The 18,304-nt window shown below is 44.9% G+C and overlaps 1 protein-coding gene across 7 annotated transcripts in view; it reads right to left on the bottom strand.

Annotated features, from left to right (window-relative positions):
- Window positions 1-9,691: 9,691 nt before the first annotated feature.
- The window catches only part of rab3il1 (RAB3A interacting protein (rabin3)-like 1), a 234,037-nt gene continuing 225,424 nt past the window's right edge, over window positions 9,692-18,304 (bottom strand). For all 7 annotated transcript variants that reach the window (XM_070899826.1, XM_070899830.1, XM_070899827.1 and 4 more), the window contains 2 exons: window positions 15,908-15,974; window positions 9,692-14,307 (listed from right to left, as the gene is read on the bottom strand). In XM_070899826.1, coding sequence (XP_070755927.1) covers window positions 14,225-14,307; window positions 15,908-15,974 — 150 coding nt within the window. In that variant the 3' untranslated portion in view covers window positions 9,692-14,224. The remainder of the gene's footprint in view (window positions 14,308-15,907; window positions 15,975-18,304) is intronic.

The following is an 18,304-nucleotide window of genomic DNA, read 5'->3' as shown; positions in this document are numbered from 1 at the left end:
CAGGGCACAAGAGACCCTGGTTATCCATTGAGGTGTTCAACTATGGTTTTGCACTCAAACTGGAGCAGCACACAGATATTTGTGTCACTTTCCCACTTTGTAAGCATGCCTTAAAGCAGAAAAAGCACCATTTCAAACTTTATAAAAGAATACCACCTAATATATGTATTGTATTAAAAAGGAGCAAACATCTTCTCATGATAATTTAGAAAAAACTAAATCACTCGTCTCCGCTACTGTAACTCACAAATGTCACTCGTTTATTTTTTGCATAAACTCGCCCTGAGGTGTTACCACCTCGGCACCTCAGCTCATTCATTCCTGTGCACTCACTCTCATTGCTTTGCACCAACTTTACTAGTTTTTCTGTAGCCCACATAACCCAACTAATGTCTGGACCACTCTCAGGAAAGCAGTGCGAGAGTTAGTGATCCCCCTCACACTACGCTGGGCCTATAGGAGTCTCTATTACTCTTTCTGTAAAGTGTGTTGGGTTGATGGAGAGTCCCTCTTTCTCTTTTGTAAAGTATGTTGGAATTTCTCTCTCTCTTCCTTTATATCTGATGTACACTGGGGAGAAAACCTTGCTGTACATAATTAGCCATTTTGGTTCTAAGTGGAGTTCAGGCATTTTCTCAACAGGAAGAGGGACAAAGAACTAAAGGACTAATAGTTTTGCCAAATACTTACATTTTAATAGGGCCCTTTCATGTAATGTACAGAAGTTTGGATAACTATGCCTCCTAATACCATTTCATTATCACCCTATGCTCAAGGGCAAGAACAGCTCTGAACAAAAGCTCAGTAAACATCCCACAGTCCAGCAGACTGCATGAAAGCAATAGTTCATAAACAGGAAAATCAGAGTAACCACAAGTGAGAAGGGACCAACATCCTCCCAACTACCTCATCGTGTTAGAATAGTTTAAATTTGGGATACAACTTCTTTAAACTCTCGGATATGTTGTCTGATTGCCATATCTTTGTACTGCTTTCAATTTGATGATTCATTCATAGTTTGATGAATTAGAAACAGAAAACACCAAACAAAGCTTAATATTTTACTCAAAGCTCATTAAGCTTCTAACAAAGCTACTGTCTGTAGCTTGAACAGCAGCTTGATTCTATCCAGTGCAGAGTGTTAAAAACAGAATAATGAGAGAATATCTTGGCCTCAAATCAGAAATTCTATACAGGAGTGGATGCGAGGGTGAAGTCCAATGGAATTCTGTAAAGCAAATGGAAATTCTTTACAGTACAGAAGTGAATGTGAAGGAGTGAAGTCCATTGGAATTCCCCAAAATGGGAATGAATAAGGAGAGGTTTGGTCTATTAGAACTCTAGACAATGAGATTTAATAGGAAGGGTATTGTATCCTGGTTTAGGATTCAGCATGAATTAGGATTGAGATTTTCTGAAGTTGGGTGTCCTACTCAATACAGAAGGTGTGGAGACTTTGTAAATACTTCCTGTCACTTCAGTCAGTGTAATTTTAGAACCTGAATAATGTAATAGTTTCAGTTGTGTAACTATCCTATCTGGGTGGCGTTGTCTTTATGTGTAAAGACGTCATAGTAACAAACTACCTGAAATAAAACTGTTGTATGAATCTTAAAATATGTAGAGTCTGTATTCAACATTATATGTTCTTCCTATTGTAGCAGTTTATCTTGTGTGTGCATGTATATATTCGAATAAAACTTCCAAAAGCACATTTTGCAGCAAGGTTTATTGTGTATAAATTTACTCATGGTAAGAATAAAATAAAGTTACTATTAAGAATATTTCAGTACTCCAACAATCTTTATATATAACCCTGATGGTGTGGCCCACCATGTGTTGGAAGATACAATCCGTCACTCACATATAGCCTCGGTCCTGGTGGGGCTGTTTGACGGAGCTGTTGCCAACTTGCATTGTGTTGTGCCTGATAGTATAATATTATTCAACAACTTACATTTATATAGCCCCTTTAAAAGGAGTAAAATGTCCCACGGCTCTTCACAAGACCATTATCAAACAAAATTGGGCACCAAGCCACATCAGAGAAGGTTCACTCGGTTGATTCCAGGGATGAGGGGGTTGACTTATGAGGAAAGGTTGAGTAGGTTGGGCCTCTACTCATTGGAATTCAGAAGAATGAGAGGTGATCTTATCGAAACGTATAAGATTATGAGGGGGCTTGATAAGGTGGATGCAGAGAGGGTGTTTCCACTGATGGGGGAAGACTAGAACTAGGGGGCATAATCTTAGAATGAGCGGCCGCCCATTTAAAACTGAGATGAGGAGAAATTTCTTCTCTTGAGGGTTGTAAATCTGTGGAATTTGCTGCCTCGGAGAGCTGTGGAAACTGGAACATTGAATGTGAGTGAGGTGGTGAGTGAGTTGAGTGAGTGAGTGAGTGAGTGATTCTTAAACGATAAGGGATTAAGGGGTTATAGAGAGCAGGCAGGGAAGTGGAGCTGAGTCCATGATCAGATCAGCCATGATCGTATTAAATGGCGGAGCAGGCTTGAGGGGCCGTATGGCCTACTCCTGCACCTATTTCTTATGTTCTTAAGCAGATATTAAAACAGGTAACCAAAAGCTCACGAAACTGTGCCGATGGCTCAGTATCGAGTACATTAACCTACCGTCAATGAACAAGATTCAAAGATGATATAAATATTGAAAGATGTCAATTTAACTAATCTCACTGATGAAAACATTAAAATCATACTTTATTCTATGTAAGAGTTAAATGTGGACATGATAATGAAATGATAGCAAAATATTAAAATAATGAATAATCTAATCTAATAGAACTGAGCAAAATGTAAAAACATTTTTAAAAGAAATTTGAAGTCAGGACTATTTAATTTGCATTGAAATTTAAAGGAATGTGCATATTTATTCAAATTGATAATATTTTTTTTAAAGTATGATATATGGAGAAAGCTAGACTGTGCCCTCAGTGACCTCCTTGCCACAACTAGAAAATGTTTTAAAATTGTTGCCCGACCTCCTCTCTGGTCTCCAGGTAAGACCCAACCTGGAGCCCCATTGCCACCAACTCTTGCCAATACACCTTTTTTTTTCTCTCATGGAATACCGCTCCCTGAAGATCCACCAAACTTTTAAGAGGCCAAGGCCACATAGGGAGTCCTGGGCCCCAGATCCTCAGCAATGGGGGTCTTGTTTGGGGTGTGCAGGGGATCCACCCCAAAGCTCACGTCCCTGATCCTGGAGTTGCAGTGAGAGTGTGTTGAAAATGATGAGGAATTTCAGCCTGCAGTGTTTAATAAAAACTTCCACCTACCTCCGATATCCAGACAGCGAGGCTGCAAGGTCGGCTGTGTCTTGCAGCCGTGATGCCTCTGAATCTGTACAACAGCGAATTACCCAAGGCGAAGGAGAGCTTCCAAACTTCTACCTACTGGTAGAAGTGAAGCTGCTGGTGTTGCTAGGAAACTGTGATGGCGCTAGGAAACTGTGATGGCTGCTGCTCCCTTAATAATAGGACATCCTATTAAGGCCAATGTCTATTCTTCCGACCAAAATTATTCACTTTGGTAGGATGAATAGAAAAACAGAATATTTTTTTTAAATGGTGAGAAATTATTGAATGTTGGTGTTCAGAGAGATTTGGGTGTCCTTGTACAGGAGTATGCAGGAACAGCAAGCAATAAGGAAGGCAAATGGCATGTTGGCCTTTATTGCAAGGGGATTGGAGTACACAAGTAAGGAAGTCTTGTTACAATTGTGCAGAGTTTTGGAGACCTGGAGTACTGTGCACAGTTTTGGTCTCCTTATCTGAGGAAGGATATACCTGCATTGGAGGTGGTGCAACAGAGGTTCACTAGATCGATTCCTGGGATGAGAGGGTTGTCCTATGAGAAGAGATTGAGCCTATACTCTCTAGAGTTTAGAAGAATGAGAGGTGATCTTATTGAAACATACAAGATTCTGAGGGGGTTGACAGGGTAGGTGTTAAGAGGTTATTTCCCCTGGCTGGAGAGTCTAGAACTCGGGGGCATAGTCTCAGCATAAAGGGGTCAGCCATTTAAAACTGAAATGAGGAGTAATTTCTTCACTCAGAGGGTTGTGAATCTTTGGAATTATCTACCCCAAAGGGATGTGCACATGCCGAGTTGTTTCGTATATTCAAGGCGATGATCGATAGATTTGTGGACTTGAGGGAAATCATGAGATGGAGATCGGGCAGGAAAGTGGAGTTGAGGTCGAAGATCAGCCATGATCTTATTGAATGGTGGAGCAGGCTCGAGGGGCCGAATGCCCTACTCCTGCACATAATTCTTATGGAATGTTGGCCTTTATCTCAAGGGAGGTGGAATACAAGGGGAGGAAGTTATGCTTCAGTTGTACAGGGCCTTGGTCAGACCCCATCTGGAGTGCAAAGTTCAGCTTTAGGCACTGCACCGCAGGAAGGATATATTGGAGGGGGTATGGTGTAAATTCACCATAATACCAGGGTTTAACGGGTTGAATTATGAGGACAGGTTGCATAAACTTGGGTTGTTTCCGCTCGAGTTCAGAAGGTTAAGGGGGTGATCTGAGGTGTTTAAAATGGTAAAAGGATTTGAGAGAGAAGATACAGAGAAGGTATTTCATCTGGTGGGGAATCCAGAACAAAGGAGCAAAGTCTTAATATTAGAGCTAGGCCATTTAGGAGTGAAATTAACAAGCATTTTTTCACCGAAAGGGTAGTTGAAATATGGAACTCTCTCCTCCAAAAGGATGTGGATTGCTGGGTCAATTGAAATTTTCAAGACTGAGAGATAGATTTTTGTTAGGTAAAGCTATCAAAGGATTATGGATCAAAGGCAGGTAAATGGAGTTGAGATACAGATCAGCCATGATCTAACTGAATGGTGAAACAGACTTGAGGAGCTTACTGGCCTACTCCTACGTAAAGCACCTCCTCGAGGCAGGATGGAATGATACCCCAAAAAATCTGTGAAGTATGCACTGAATGAAATAATTACAGATTTTGTTCCCTTTATAGTTTCAAACAGAATGTTAGTTGTCCTAAATCAGTGGGAGGTTTTCAGCTGCTCCCTTCCTCTCCTTGAGGTGCTGACTAATTGTTGAGGTGCAATTCCGCCAGCAACGCAGATAGCCATTGGTCACGTCTGGCCTTGGATTGTGAATGCCAAGCCTGATCCCATTCTGCTTCAACATCTTCATATGAACCTTCCAACAGGCGTAACTGGTTCAGGAGAGAAAGCCCTAGCTGATTTTCCCCTTCCCTATTCAATTTAGAATTCAACAGAGGAGGACTAAGGCTTTAATTAAGAGGGGGAAAATAGATTACGAGAGGAAGCTTGCAGGGAACATAAAAAAAACTGACTGCAAAAGCTTCTATAAATAAGTAAAGAGAAAATGATTAGTGAAGACAAACATAGGTCCGTTGCAGTCGGATTCAGCTGAATTTATAATGGGGAACAAAGAAATGGCAGACCAATTGAACAAATACTTTGGTTCGGTATTCACTTCGGAGGACACAAACAACCTTCCGGATATAAAAAGGGGTCAGAGGGTCTAGTAAGGAGGAACTGAAGGAAATCCTTATTAGTCGGGAAATTGTGTTGGGGAAATTGATGGGATTGAAAGCCGATAAATCCCCAGGGCCTAATGGACTGCATCCCAGAGTACTTAAGGAGGTGGCCTTGGATATAGCGGATGCATTGACAGTCATTTTCCAACATTCCATAGACTCTGGATCAGTTCCTATGGAGTGGAGGGTAGCCAATGTAACCCCACTTTTTTAAAAAAAAAGGAGGGAGAGAGAAAACAGGGAATTATAGACCGGTCAGCTTGACATCGGTAGTGGGTAAAATGATGAAATCAATTATTAAGGATGTCATAGCAGCGCATTTGGAAAGAGGTGACATGATAGGTCCAAGTCAGCATGGATTTGTGAAAGGGAAATCATGCTTGACAAATCTTCTGGAATTTTTTGAGGATGTTCCAGTAGAATGGACAAGGGAGAACCAATTGATGTGGTGTATTTGGACTTTCAGAAGGCTTTCGACAAGATCCCACACAAGAGATTAATGTGCAAAGTTAAAGCACATGGGATTGGGGGTAGTGTGCTGACATGGATTGAGAACTGGTTGTCAGACAGGAAGCAAAGAGTAGGAGTAAATGGGGACTTTTCAGAATGGCAGGCAGTGACTAGTGGGGTACCGCAAGGTTCTGTGCTGGGGCCCCAGCTGTTTACATTATACATTAATGATTTAGACGAGGGGGATTAAATGTAGCATCTCCAAATTTGCGGATGACACTAAGTTGGGTGGCAGTGTGAGCTGCGAGGAGGGTGCTATGAGGCTGCAGAGTGACTTGGATAGGTTAGGTGAGTAGGCAAATGCATGGCAGATGTAGTATAATGTGGATAAATGTGAGGTTATCCACTTTGGTGGTAAAAACAGAGACAGACTATTATCTGAATGGTGACAGATTAGGAAAAGGGGAGGTACAACGAGACCTGGGTGTCATGGTACATCAATCATTGAAGGGTGGCATGCAGGTACAGCAGGCAGTTAAGAAAGCAAATGGCATGTTGGCCTTCATAGCGAGGGGATTTGAATACAGGGGCAGGGAGGTGTTGCTACAGTTGTACAGGGCCTTGGTGAGGCCACACCTGGAGTATTGTGTACAGTTTTGGTCTCCTAACTTGTGGAAAGACATTCTTGCTATTGAGGGAGTGCAGCGAAGGTTCACCAGACTGATTCCCGGGATGGCGGGACTGACCTATCAAGAAAAACTGAATCAACTGGGCTTGTATTCACTGGAGTTCAGAAGAATGAGAGGGGATCTAATTGAAATGTTTAAAATTCTGACGGGTTTAGACAGGTTAGATGCAGGAAGAATGTTCCCAATGTTGGGGAAGTCCAGAACCAGGGGTCACAGTCTAAGGATAAGGGGTAAGTCATTTAGGACCGAGATGAGAAGAAACTTCTTCACCCAGAGAGTGGTGTCCCATCTCCCGGAGGGGCTCGCACAGCACATGTCCCATCTCCCAGAGGACCCTCACACAGCACTTGTCCCATCTCCCGGAGGACCCTCACCCAGCACATGTCCCATCTCCCGGAGGACCCTCACACAGCACATGTCCCATCTCCCGGAGGACCCTCCCACAGCACATGTCCCATCTCCCGGAGGACCCTCACACAGCACATGTCCCATCTCCCGGAGGGGCTCACCCAGCACATGTCCCATCTCACGGAGGGGCTCACCCAGCACATGTCCCATCTCACGGAGGACCCTCGGGTGGATATCATCTGGCCCGGCTGCTCTATCTATTTTCAAGTTCTTAATTCTTCCTAAAACAATATGTTTGTCTGTTAATGTTACTAACAAAACTAACATTATTAAATTCTAATATTCGAGCGTCATCTTCAAAAGTGAAGACTGATGTAAAGTACTCATTTAATATTTCCACCATACCGACTGAGTCCTTTGTAACCTGTCCTTGAACACTCAGAGGGCCCAATACAGTCTTTGATAGTTCTCTGACTCTTCACATACCGAAAGAAGCTCTTCCCATTACTGCCACAGTGGTCTACAATCCTTTTATCCATTAGCCTTTGTGCTGATCTAATACCAGCCTTAGTTTTCTCTAGTTGTTCCTGATATTCAATCCTGTTTGACAATTAAATGTTTGTAATTTAAAGAAACATTTCTGTTTACACTTTATTTGTCTTTGTACAGAGTCAGCCAGCCACCTTGGCTTTTCCTTACCACTTATCCTTCTTCTGATTTTGGGTACATGTTTTTTTTCCCACATTTTTAAATCTAGTTCTTAAACTTTCCATTTGTATTCAACATCGGTCTCAGCACCACCGAGGAAGGTTAGCCAATTTCCCCGTTCCATTTTGGAGAAGTTTGCTCTTCTGAAATCCGATCCGAGTTTCAGGTTCTCAGTACCTTTAGTTCTACGAGCCAACTGGAACCGTATAATGTTGTGGTCCTTCCATTCTCCAGACCACTTGATAAAACAGGCTCACCCTGGATCACAGGTGTAACAATCGGGTTGCTAATTTGCAAAATGGAACTCCCAGTTAGATCTGACCAAGTATTGGATCATCGACCATTATATTACCAGAGTTATTGGGGTGAATTTTAACCCCCAAAACAGGTGGATTGGGGTCAGATGAGATGTTAAAATTTTAAAACTGTCAAACTTGATCCCAACCTGCCCACTTAACAGAGGTAGGACAAGGGGCAGGCAGCCAACTTGATCCCAGGAGGTAGATTGGCCATTTAAATATTTTAATGTGGCTTGCAGCCTCAGATTTAACCCGGCAGATGAAGGGAGGCGAGGACAGCTGCGGGGAGAAGCTAAGTGCCTTTACAGCATTGCTTGTGGGCCAGGAGGAGTACGAGTGCTTCTTCTCCTCCCACTCCCCCCACCTTACCTTCCTCCCTTGGATTGGATGCCCCCCACCACCATACAAAGACTTCCTGGGGTCAGGGATTGAACCCCCTCCACCGGGTCAGGAATCAGATCCGGGGTCGAGTATCGGACCTCCGTGAGTCCCCAGTAGCAGCTGCAGGCTCTCTACCTGCTCCTGTGGCTCGCTCCTGTGTGCTCCCTCCTGTGTGCTCCCTGCCCAACTGGAAGCCAGGCCTGCCAATCAGGCTGACTCACGGGTCGGGATCCTGGCAAGGAAACGAGACACACACTGTGGAGTTCCCATTGGAAACGACCCACACCCCCCCCCACCCCCGGACAAGTGTCACCAGACTAGAATGACAACAGAACAAAGACGTTAGGCGACAAATGTCTTTGGTTGACATAATAATGACAAGACAGCTACAACAGTTCAACAAATGGCTACAGGTCGATTGCCTATACAAACAAGCAACACCAATGGCACCTGATGTTTAAGGAAGATAGTACAAGCAATGGATTGATTGGGGTAGATTTTCATGAAGGGCATGGAATTGGCGGGTTGCTGGGGAAACTGCCTGCTCACAGGATGCCCGTCCATTTATGGTCTGGACCTTGTTACCATGCCGCCAGCAAGCTGCCCACCCTGAATAACAATCCCACTAGAGCTCGTCGGCTCTGGGCCAATGCAACATCAGGAGGGCTGGATGCTGACCCAGCCAGCAGCTAGGTATGTCCAGGCCAGGGGAAGGAGGGAGGGCACGGTTGCGGAGGATGGGGTAGCCCGGGATGGCAGTGGCTCACATTATTCTTGTGGAGTACAGAGGAACACTCCTGTCCCCACAAAAATAATTTATTTAAGTTTTTAGGGGCTTTCAACTGAGAAGCTTGTATATATTTCATAGGACCCCGGTCTGCATACAGTCATCAAGCTCCCATTCAATTCAGGCAGGCACCTGGGCCACCCAGCGGAAGGCCCCAGGAATTATGACCGCGGAGCCATAAGTGCTGCTTGCCGATTTTAGCTCCGCTACTGCAACCCTTCCCCCACCCAAGTTACTACATCGGAAGAACAGCAGATGGCAGAGATGTAGATTGTGCTCATGAATTATGACATGGTGGCAGGCTATTATTAGGAATATTCAATATGCTATAATGGGAACGTTAAGATACTAAAGGGATGATCTTCGATAGGAAGAATGGCATTTTTGTGTCCTTAACTTGTCTTATACAGGTATTCCCCATTTCATTTCCAGGTATCCATTATTCTATATAGAAACCATCCAAAGCTCTTAATTACATTCCAGTCTATAATTTATTAACATGCTTACTATACCCATCAACATCACTTTGTTCATTCAAAGGAGCAAGTTGTCAGTTTTATTAGTATTTATTTTATACACTGTAGAAATGTATTAAACATTTGTATAACTGCAGTCAGTCCAACCCATAGAAGGAAAGCTCCAACTGATAGTCAGGGAGCCAGGGGTGCCCTGCGTCTAATAGCCGTTATATTTGGCAAGTGGAGGACACTCAATTCTCCACAATAATAAAAACACTTGAATTAATTAATGATACCTGAAAAAAGTCAATTAAAAAAAAGTTAAGCATGCACCATGCAGCTTAAAGGAGCACTGCCTTCAGGAAAAGTGTTTGGCAAACATTTTTTTTGCAGGCGATGGAAGGGGAAAAGGGACCAGGAAGAGCCAGGAAAATGCTGTGTCATTTTTGTGTTGATATCCCACACAAGTAACATGTTATTACATTACAATGTGATATTTCCCTGATAACTGAGTGGGTAAATTCAGCATCCACTGTGGCATTGAGCCATATGGACAAGGTGGTCTCGGGTTTATTTCCTGGTCTGTGTTCAAATTAGCAAATCTCAGCTGGGTGATATTAGGAACACTGTAATTCAGTCCAGCTAGGAGGGGGGAAATAAACCATCAGCCAGGGGTCCTGCTCCTCATCACTACACAGACACCCTGCTGGAGAGCGCATCAACTGCAGAGAGGATCCAGCTCTGCTGTGATATCTGCCACGTTTGAATAGCCTGCCAGCACTCACTGACTGGGCTAAAGAACGGCCACATGAGCCAAGTACTGGAGGGCAACCAGTGCCTGGGGATCCCAGCAAGACACAGCACCTTTAAGGTAGAAGGGAGAAACTTGGCACACATTATTTTTAGATAAGGTTTGTCAAACAACTGACAGTGCTCCTTTAATAGTAATGTATGGATTATAAAGAATTCCTTAGTGATTATAATACTAATACAAGTTAAACATGAAAAGGAATGATACATGGCTCAAGCCATTTTGTAATCAAAGATTAAGAACTGAAACTCCTGGTAAAATATTGGTTCCCGTTCTCAGGATATTGTTTGTCACAGACAATGTCTGTGCAAAGCAGTGACATTTGGAGAGATTACATAGGTCACAACATTTATTGCTCAGGAGGATGGTTACCAAAAAGATGTTGCATCCAGCGGAGGGGGATGCAAGCACAGATGAAGAAAACAATGTTCTCCTACTTGACAGATTATGAAAACCATTCTGGAAGAGGAGCGATGTACTACAGAATGTGAAAAGGAGAGTGTATTAGGCTAGTGTCCTGCCTCACACTTGTACAGTGCGGAAACCCGGACTCTGACAAAAGCACAGAAGCAGAGGCAAGCTGCTTCGGGAACACCAGGTAGATGTTGACCATCAGCTGGTAGGGCAGAGTGACCAACAGGGCAGTGTTGAGAGGGAGTGGGCAGTGCGCAGTAACAGAGCATGTTGCAGAGTGAACCTTCCAACAGGGAGGGCCGTTGGTGCCTCAGGATGGGTCTCAGCTGGGAGATGACAGCATAGAAAGTCGAAGGTGAGATAGTGGGACAAATAAGGAAAGTTGCAATAGTTGGCAGAAAGTATGATGGCAATAGCAATGATTCTGGTCATCGACAGGCAGCCAGGATCTGACTGAGACAAGCTCGGGTGTGGAGTGGTATTATTGCAATCTTTCTTGTAATGAAGTGTCCCCTCACTAGTGCAATTGGTCCATAGAGACCTTATTTTTTATCCCCCCACCCCCCCACCTCACACACACACACACACACACAAAATCTCCCCCTCCCACGGCCTTCTGAAGCTGTTCCATTTTTCTGACGCTTAATTTCATGGACGCAGATGGCCTTCCAGTATCTAGCCCGGGCAGTGCTTCTTTATGCATGAGAAAAAAGTGAGTATCCGCAGACTATTAGGCTGAAATATCCTCACTTGACAAACACACACATTCAGACGAGCCTGACTTCAAAAGGGTCACATGTCCATTTTTCAGCAGAGATGGACAGAAACCCCGTCTAATTTTATCCCCTCCCTCCCGAGACTGGGGGGGGGGGGTGCTGGTACCATTGTACTGCCTTAATAAGTTACTTAGCCTCCATGAAGCCATTCTTCACAACAATCCCTCCGTCACCTTCTCCTACAGATTCAACACACAGTGCTGACCAACAGTACCTGTGTACAACGTTAAACTCAGAATTAGTCTGGGATCTGCTTTGTACAGAATTCCAGGCAGGTGAGCACCATCCTGAGATAATACAATATGGCTAATACATCAATATCCCTCTTTTTTTTCCCCTGCTCCAATGTTCTCCCTTCCTCTCCAAAAGACTCTTGCTGGGTTATGGTTCCACAGGTTGGCAGCCCTCTGAGCCACCCAAATGGCCATACCTACGTCTGTGTCAGAGACCAAGGGATTGTACACAGTCGTGTACAAAGCCTTTCAGGATTGTGCCAGCCACGATAAGGAAGGATTCAGATTCCTGCTCGTTCACAGCAAGTTTCTCCAAAAAGATAGGAATTGGCATTTCAGGCAAAACCTGTAAAATTTGCAGCTGGACCTTAAAAACCTAAGGCTCAAGCAGTCAGTGGTCAGGGACCGGAGGAGCTACTCATTTTTAATTGTTAGTTACACTTCTGGTGTGAATATAATGAATGTCCTTCCAGGCTATCAGAGTGTGATGAGCACCAGTCCTATCCTCACCGGATATCCACAAAGGAACTCGTTCCAGCAAGAGTCACTGGATAGCGATCAGGAGCAGGAACCTTGGCTGATTGTCCCTCTCCCTAGCCCAGGCAGGTGAGGCCAATTGAAGAGCCTCAACCTCTATGCTGGCTAAGATCATCTAACTCAGCACAGATAGGGGGTCAAACCTGGGAGCTTCCTGATTTTTACTGCCAAGTACGACCCCGGGTGCTTCATTAACCTGGGAAACCATCAGGAGAGCCCCCACGCCCTCTTTAAAGGAAAATGTTGATTCATCTTCATTCTCTAAAATAAATAGACATTTTGGTTTCTGCTGGTAGTTATCACTGACTGGGAGAAGTATAACATTAATAAGCAAAAATAAACTTGGATTTTGCATCCAATTCGGACTAATGCTGACATATCCACGCGAACAAGGGTTTCACATTGGAGAAAGTTTCAAAATAGCTCCATGAGAGTTTGACTGAAGTGCAGTGACCGACCGTTATGCAAAGTAATTCATTGTATTAAGCATATCCGAGAGATGTGGGAAGGTGTTAGAGATGCAAGTCTTCCTTAAGGGAATGCTGTAGAAGTGCAGCTATCTCAGCATTGGTAATTGGAGTGAAAGCCCTCTATTAAAACCATCAGGTCCGATGTTTTAACAGTTCATCTACCGCTCTCCGATCAGGGCTGATCCAAGCACGTGATCAAACACCAGTAGTTTCTCAAAAGACTAGTAATTTGACAATGCTTGTTCTCCATAAGGACCTGCATCCCCTCTTTCCCCCAGCCTGTGCGAGCAGACGTTGGGGAAAACAGGTTCATCTGCCTGGGCCTCTGAAGAAGGGACATTCCGTCCGGGTCAGAGTGACAAGAGGAAGCAAATTTTATCTGGATTATGGCAACGGGGAGGGGAACAAGCCTCCACTTGTGTCGGTGTAACTGTGGAGAGGCCAGGGTCAATTTGACGGAGGTGGAGCGAGCATGTGGGTTATGAGAGAGAGAGATTCATCCGGGTCAATGTTATGGGGGGAATCTCGACTTCACTGGGCTTCATTTTGTACCTTGGATCCCACATGACATCCATTCTTATGGAACTTAATTTACATAAATTATTCGCTTCCCTGCTCCCAACATCACTTGTCTCTACACTTCCAACTTTTACTGCCTGTTTCTCTGCCACACCATTATTGACCTTATCTGTTGACATGTAGTAGGTCTGGGTCAGCCCATTTCTCTCAACATTGTCCCTCCTCAGGCTTTTCATGAGCAGGATGAACAGCCCAACACCAATGGACCATCCATCATGGCTGGGCCCAGCACCCTAGTTGGGAATCCAATACTGCACTGCAAGTGTTACATTGAAGGGAATAAACTTACTTTTCCTTCAAATGATCCCCTTTCAACCACTTTTCTCCATCTTATGCCAGTTAAACAAAGAATTAAGCTCTAATAGGGACCAATGCTGAGTTGTGCAGGTCTTACAATCCTTGGCTGTTGTAACAATAGAGATCGAAGTTATAGGATCTGTACTCAAAGGCTTGCGTTATAGGTGATAATATTACCCAGTATATCATCCACTCCTTGACACTGAACTTTTTTCAATCCAGCCCAGGCTATGGAGGCAGTCACTCACTCATCCTGGGCACGTTACCACACTTCCTGCTTGTTTCCTGCTCCATGAAAGCAAAGGCTCTTGTGGTTGTTTTTAGATGGCATTTTTTTTTTCCATTTTGTTTAAAAGCTGTGTGTAAATGAATGGCCCCTAGAGTTGCAGCTGTGTAGCCTAGTCCTAAATCTGGGGCAGTAACTTGGAGACTAAGACTCCTCTGTGTAGTACCCCAGTTTAGCAACGGACATCTCCTTCCTCAGCTTCATCACCTCCCAGTACATCTGTTCCACTGCAAAGAAAGAAAAACACATTAGTCTGTAATACTAGTATCATGGTGACATTGGTTGCTTTAAATTCACTGAAGATCAATGCTGCCGTCACCCAGTGTCCACATGTGTACTTTCCATAGGGGTCACTCAATCGCAATGGTCATCTCACTCAGACCACTGGATGGCTGTTGCAGGAATTGGAAAACGTGTCACCTACACTGTTGCAGTAAGGAGCAATCTCCTGAGGTTGAGCCCAAAGCATGTTTTTGGGACAGGGAGATCTAAACTGCAGTGTGTGGGCGACATGCATCCCCTGGTCCTGACTATACAGCCCTCAAAACCTGGGCAAATCAGTCCTTATATCGCTCATTTACTGGCTTGTCCAAGGTTCATAGCGAGGGGATTTGAGTATAGGAGCAGGGAGGTCTTGCTGCAGTTGTACAGGGCCTTGGTGAGGCCTCATCTGGAATATTGTGTACAGTTTTTGTCTCCTAATCTGAGGAAGGACATTCTTGCTATTGAGGGAGTACAGCGAAGGTTCACCAGATTGATTCCCGGGATGGCTGGACTAACATATAAGGAGAGACTGGATCGACTGGGCCTGTATTCACTGGAGTTTAGAAGGATGAGAGGGGATCTCATAAAAACATAAAATTCTGACGGGACGGGACGGGACAGGTTAGATGCAGGAAGAATGTTCCCGATGTTGGGGAAGTCCAGAACCAGGGGACATAGTCTAAGGATAAGGGGTAAGCCATTTAGGACCGAGATGAGGGGAAACTTCTTCACTCAGAGTTGTTAACCTGTGGAATTCTCTTCCGCAGAGAGTTGTTGATGCCAGTTCATTAGATATATTCAAGAGGGAGTTGGATAGGGCCCTTACGGCTAAAGGGATCAAGGGGTATGGCGAGAAAGCAGGAAAGGGGTACTGAGGTGAATGTACAGTCATGATCTTATTGAATGGTGGTGCAGGCTCGAAAGGCCGAATGGCCTACTCCTGCACCTATTTTCTATGTTTCTATGTTCTACGGTACACACTAGTGTAGTTCGTGAATGCAAAAAGCTTGAATACCGGTGGTGCAGAAGTTTTAGTCCAATGTAATCCCTGCTATACCTGAATTGGAAGGGCCTGATACTGACACTTGAGGAGTGAATGGGCTCTCCCACTTCTCCCTCGTAACAGCGTTTACACCAGTTGCTGGAATTTCCGCTGCTCTTCCAAAGTTACAGTGGACAAGCAGGAGAATCCAGGTGGAAATTCAGCTCCTTGGAGTCTGAAGTTGAAAGTGTTCCATTCCTCAACACTAACATTCCTCAACCAGACAACCAAAATTAAACTCCAGAAATTAAAAATCACAGGAAGGAGTTTAAGTAGATTAAATAATTCATACATACTAACTTCATTTTTTGTTTAAAAAAAAGTCTCCATCACCTTGTATCTTGCTCTCGTGAGCTCAAAAATTCAACTCCACGCCTCCCTCAAATTGCCCACACTTTTTTACTGCTTCCCTGTCTTCCCATGTTATTCTTTTCAACCCTGGAGGTGTTGAAAAGGCCAATATGGGCCATGTCCCTTCACCTCTGGTTCTCAGTGGAAAAAATGACCCTTTATAATCTTACCATCTTGTCGGACCAGGCCCTGCTGGATATAACGAATATATGTGAAGAAATTGCAGACAGCAGTAATCTGAGAAAGACAGATGGTAAGACAGTTAAAATCAGACCAAAAATAAATCTGTAGCAAATCCCACCCAGACACAAAGATTCTGGATCTGTTCAAACGTTAAACATCTTGCCCTGAAATTCCATTGGGGTTTGTCGACTTTCCCGCTGGAGTTATAGCAGGAGACATGTAGAAACCGTGTGGAATTTCAGGCCCCATTTTTTCATTGAGATTAATGAGCATCAGCAATGAAGCACTCGGGCTCAAGTCATAGATCACACAGCAGTAACAGGATCCTGTGCAGCAAATGTGGGAGGTTCTCATCACCACTGGCTGCCACATACGAGAATAGAGTAGATAAGGCACTACTAGAAAACCTCCAAACAGTACACACCATGGGATCACCAACACTGCTACTCATGATATAGGGAACTGTTTGTACCAAAGAGACATGCGCCATATATGCAGAGGCGACATGTATACACACACGTTGTACGCACACGAGAAAAACACAAAACACATGGGGGCCTGAATTGCCCCTGTCTGTTACCGCCGGAAATCAGCGGTCATGCTGCGGAGTGCAATGGCCGCCGACTTCTCATGTAATGGCCGCCATTTTGGAAATTCTGTTCCTGCAGTATCCTGACGGTGACCCATTCCCCTTTCCCCACCGCCCCACTACCGCTCCGCTGGTGCCAATCCGTTCTAAATGCGTCATCAGAGCGCGCACTGTCGCTGTCCCCCCCCCGATGGTGAAATTCTGCCGAAAAAAAATCTTGCTCCCACCGCGCAGTACCAAAAGCAGCTTTTTCTGCCAGTGCAGTGAGGTTGTAGGTTGTAGTCCTTCTGAAATGGCGGTGCGGCTCCCGTTAAAGGGGAGGACTTACTGCTGCCAAATTGTTTTTTGTCAGCCAACTGTCATGTTGGGCCGACAATTATGCCCCCGGGATAGACAGCCTGGCAGCCCCTCATGGGTACCAGGCCGCTGGCCCAGCCGAAACCCTCCCTGGTGGTCCAGTGGACCAAACTTAAAGAATCGCGCAGGCTCTCCCCTTTAAGTGAAGGGGAGAGAGGTAGTGACGCAGCACCGTGATGACATCCATCAGCGCTACGCCGATGACTGACAGTGGCGGACATGACATCCACCCCCAACTTCCGCCCCTATCGACCGCGAACTCCCTCTCACCGCCGCATTATGACAGACTTCCGGTCCGCCGGAAAAACAAAGCCAAAGAGTGGAATTTCGCTCAAGAGGCCACCGCATCAACCGCGCTGGCAAAATCACCAGAAACAGGGTCGGCGTGGTGGGTAATTTCGGCCCCATGAATTTTTATAGTGCTCTTCAAATAAGTGAATATCTCATTGAGGAAAGAGATGGGCACCGAGCTTGAAGTACAAGAATTTGAAAGGAGATTAAAGCCATAGTTGGGGATTCGTGTCTGGGGAGCTCTTAGAGGCAAATAAAATCTAAGGGTTTGGGGAGAGAATGCCAGCGAGCATAGGCAGAACAACCGACAGATCGGTCGCGAAGAGAGCGCAGGGATAAACAATAATCTAGAGACAGAGGAACCAAAAATGTGGGAAGTGAGGTATGACTGCAGAAGATTACATAAAAACGGAGGGGCAAGTCCACAGAGGGAATTGAACACATTGAAATTGATTTTTTGGAACACATGGAGCTTGGTGAAGAAAGGGGTCAAGGGTGGAAAAGGACTTGTGCTTCAGCAGATTTCTGGATTGGCCAGAATTTGTGCAGGTAGACATCAGAAAAGCACTTGAGAAATCGACCCTTGAAGCAATGAAGAGCTGGATATGGATATTGGCACTGGTGGGAAGAGATGGAGTTGTAAGTGGGTAATGTTGAGGAGGTATAAGGTAGCGCGGGATTGGCAAAGGACTCGATGTGGGGCTAAAAGCTCAGCTTCGCATTGAGCAGAAACCGAGGTTCCCCATCCACTGTGTTCACCCTGAGTGCATAACCAGGAGATGGATGGAGTTGGATCAAGAGCATCATCACAGGCAGTCCCTCAGAATCGAGAAAGACTTGCTTCCACTCTTAAAATGAGTCCTTAGGTGGCTGAACAGTCCAAACGAGAGCCACAGTCCCTGTCACAGGTGGGACAGATAGTCGTTGAGGGAAAGGGTGGGTGGGACTGGTTTGCTGCATGCTCTTTCCGCTTGGTTTCTGCATGCTCTCAGCGATGAGACTCAAGGTGCTCAGCGCCCTCCCGGAAGCACTTCCTCCACTTAGGGCGATCTTTGGCCAGGGACTCCCAGGTGTCAGTGGGGAATGTTGCACTTTATCAAGGGGGCTTTAAGAGTGTCCTTGTAATGTTTCCACTGCCCACCTTTGG

Source organism: Pristiophorus japonicus, chromosome 14 (genome assembly GCF_044704955.1).
Source record: "Pristiophorus japonicus isolate sPriJap1 chromosome 14, sPriJap1.hap1, whole genome shotgun sequence".
In the NCBI taxonomy this organism is placed as follows: Eukaryota; Metazoa; Chordata; class Chondrichthyes; family Pristiophoridae; genus Pristiophorus; species Pristiophorus japonicus.
This window is presented reverse-complemented; position numbering and strand designations above follow the sequence as displayed.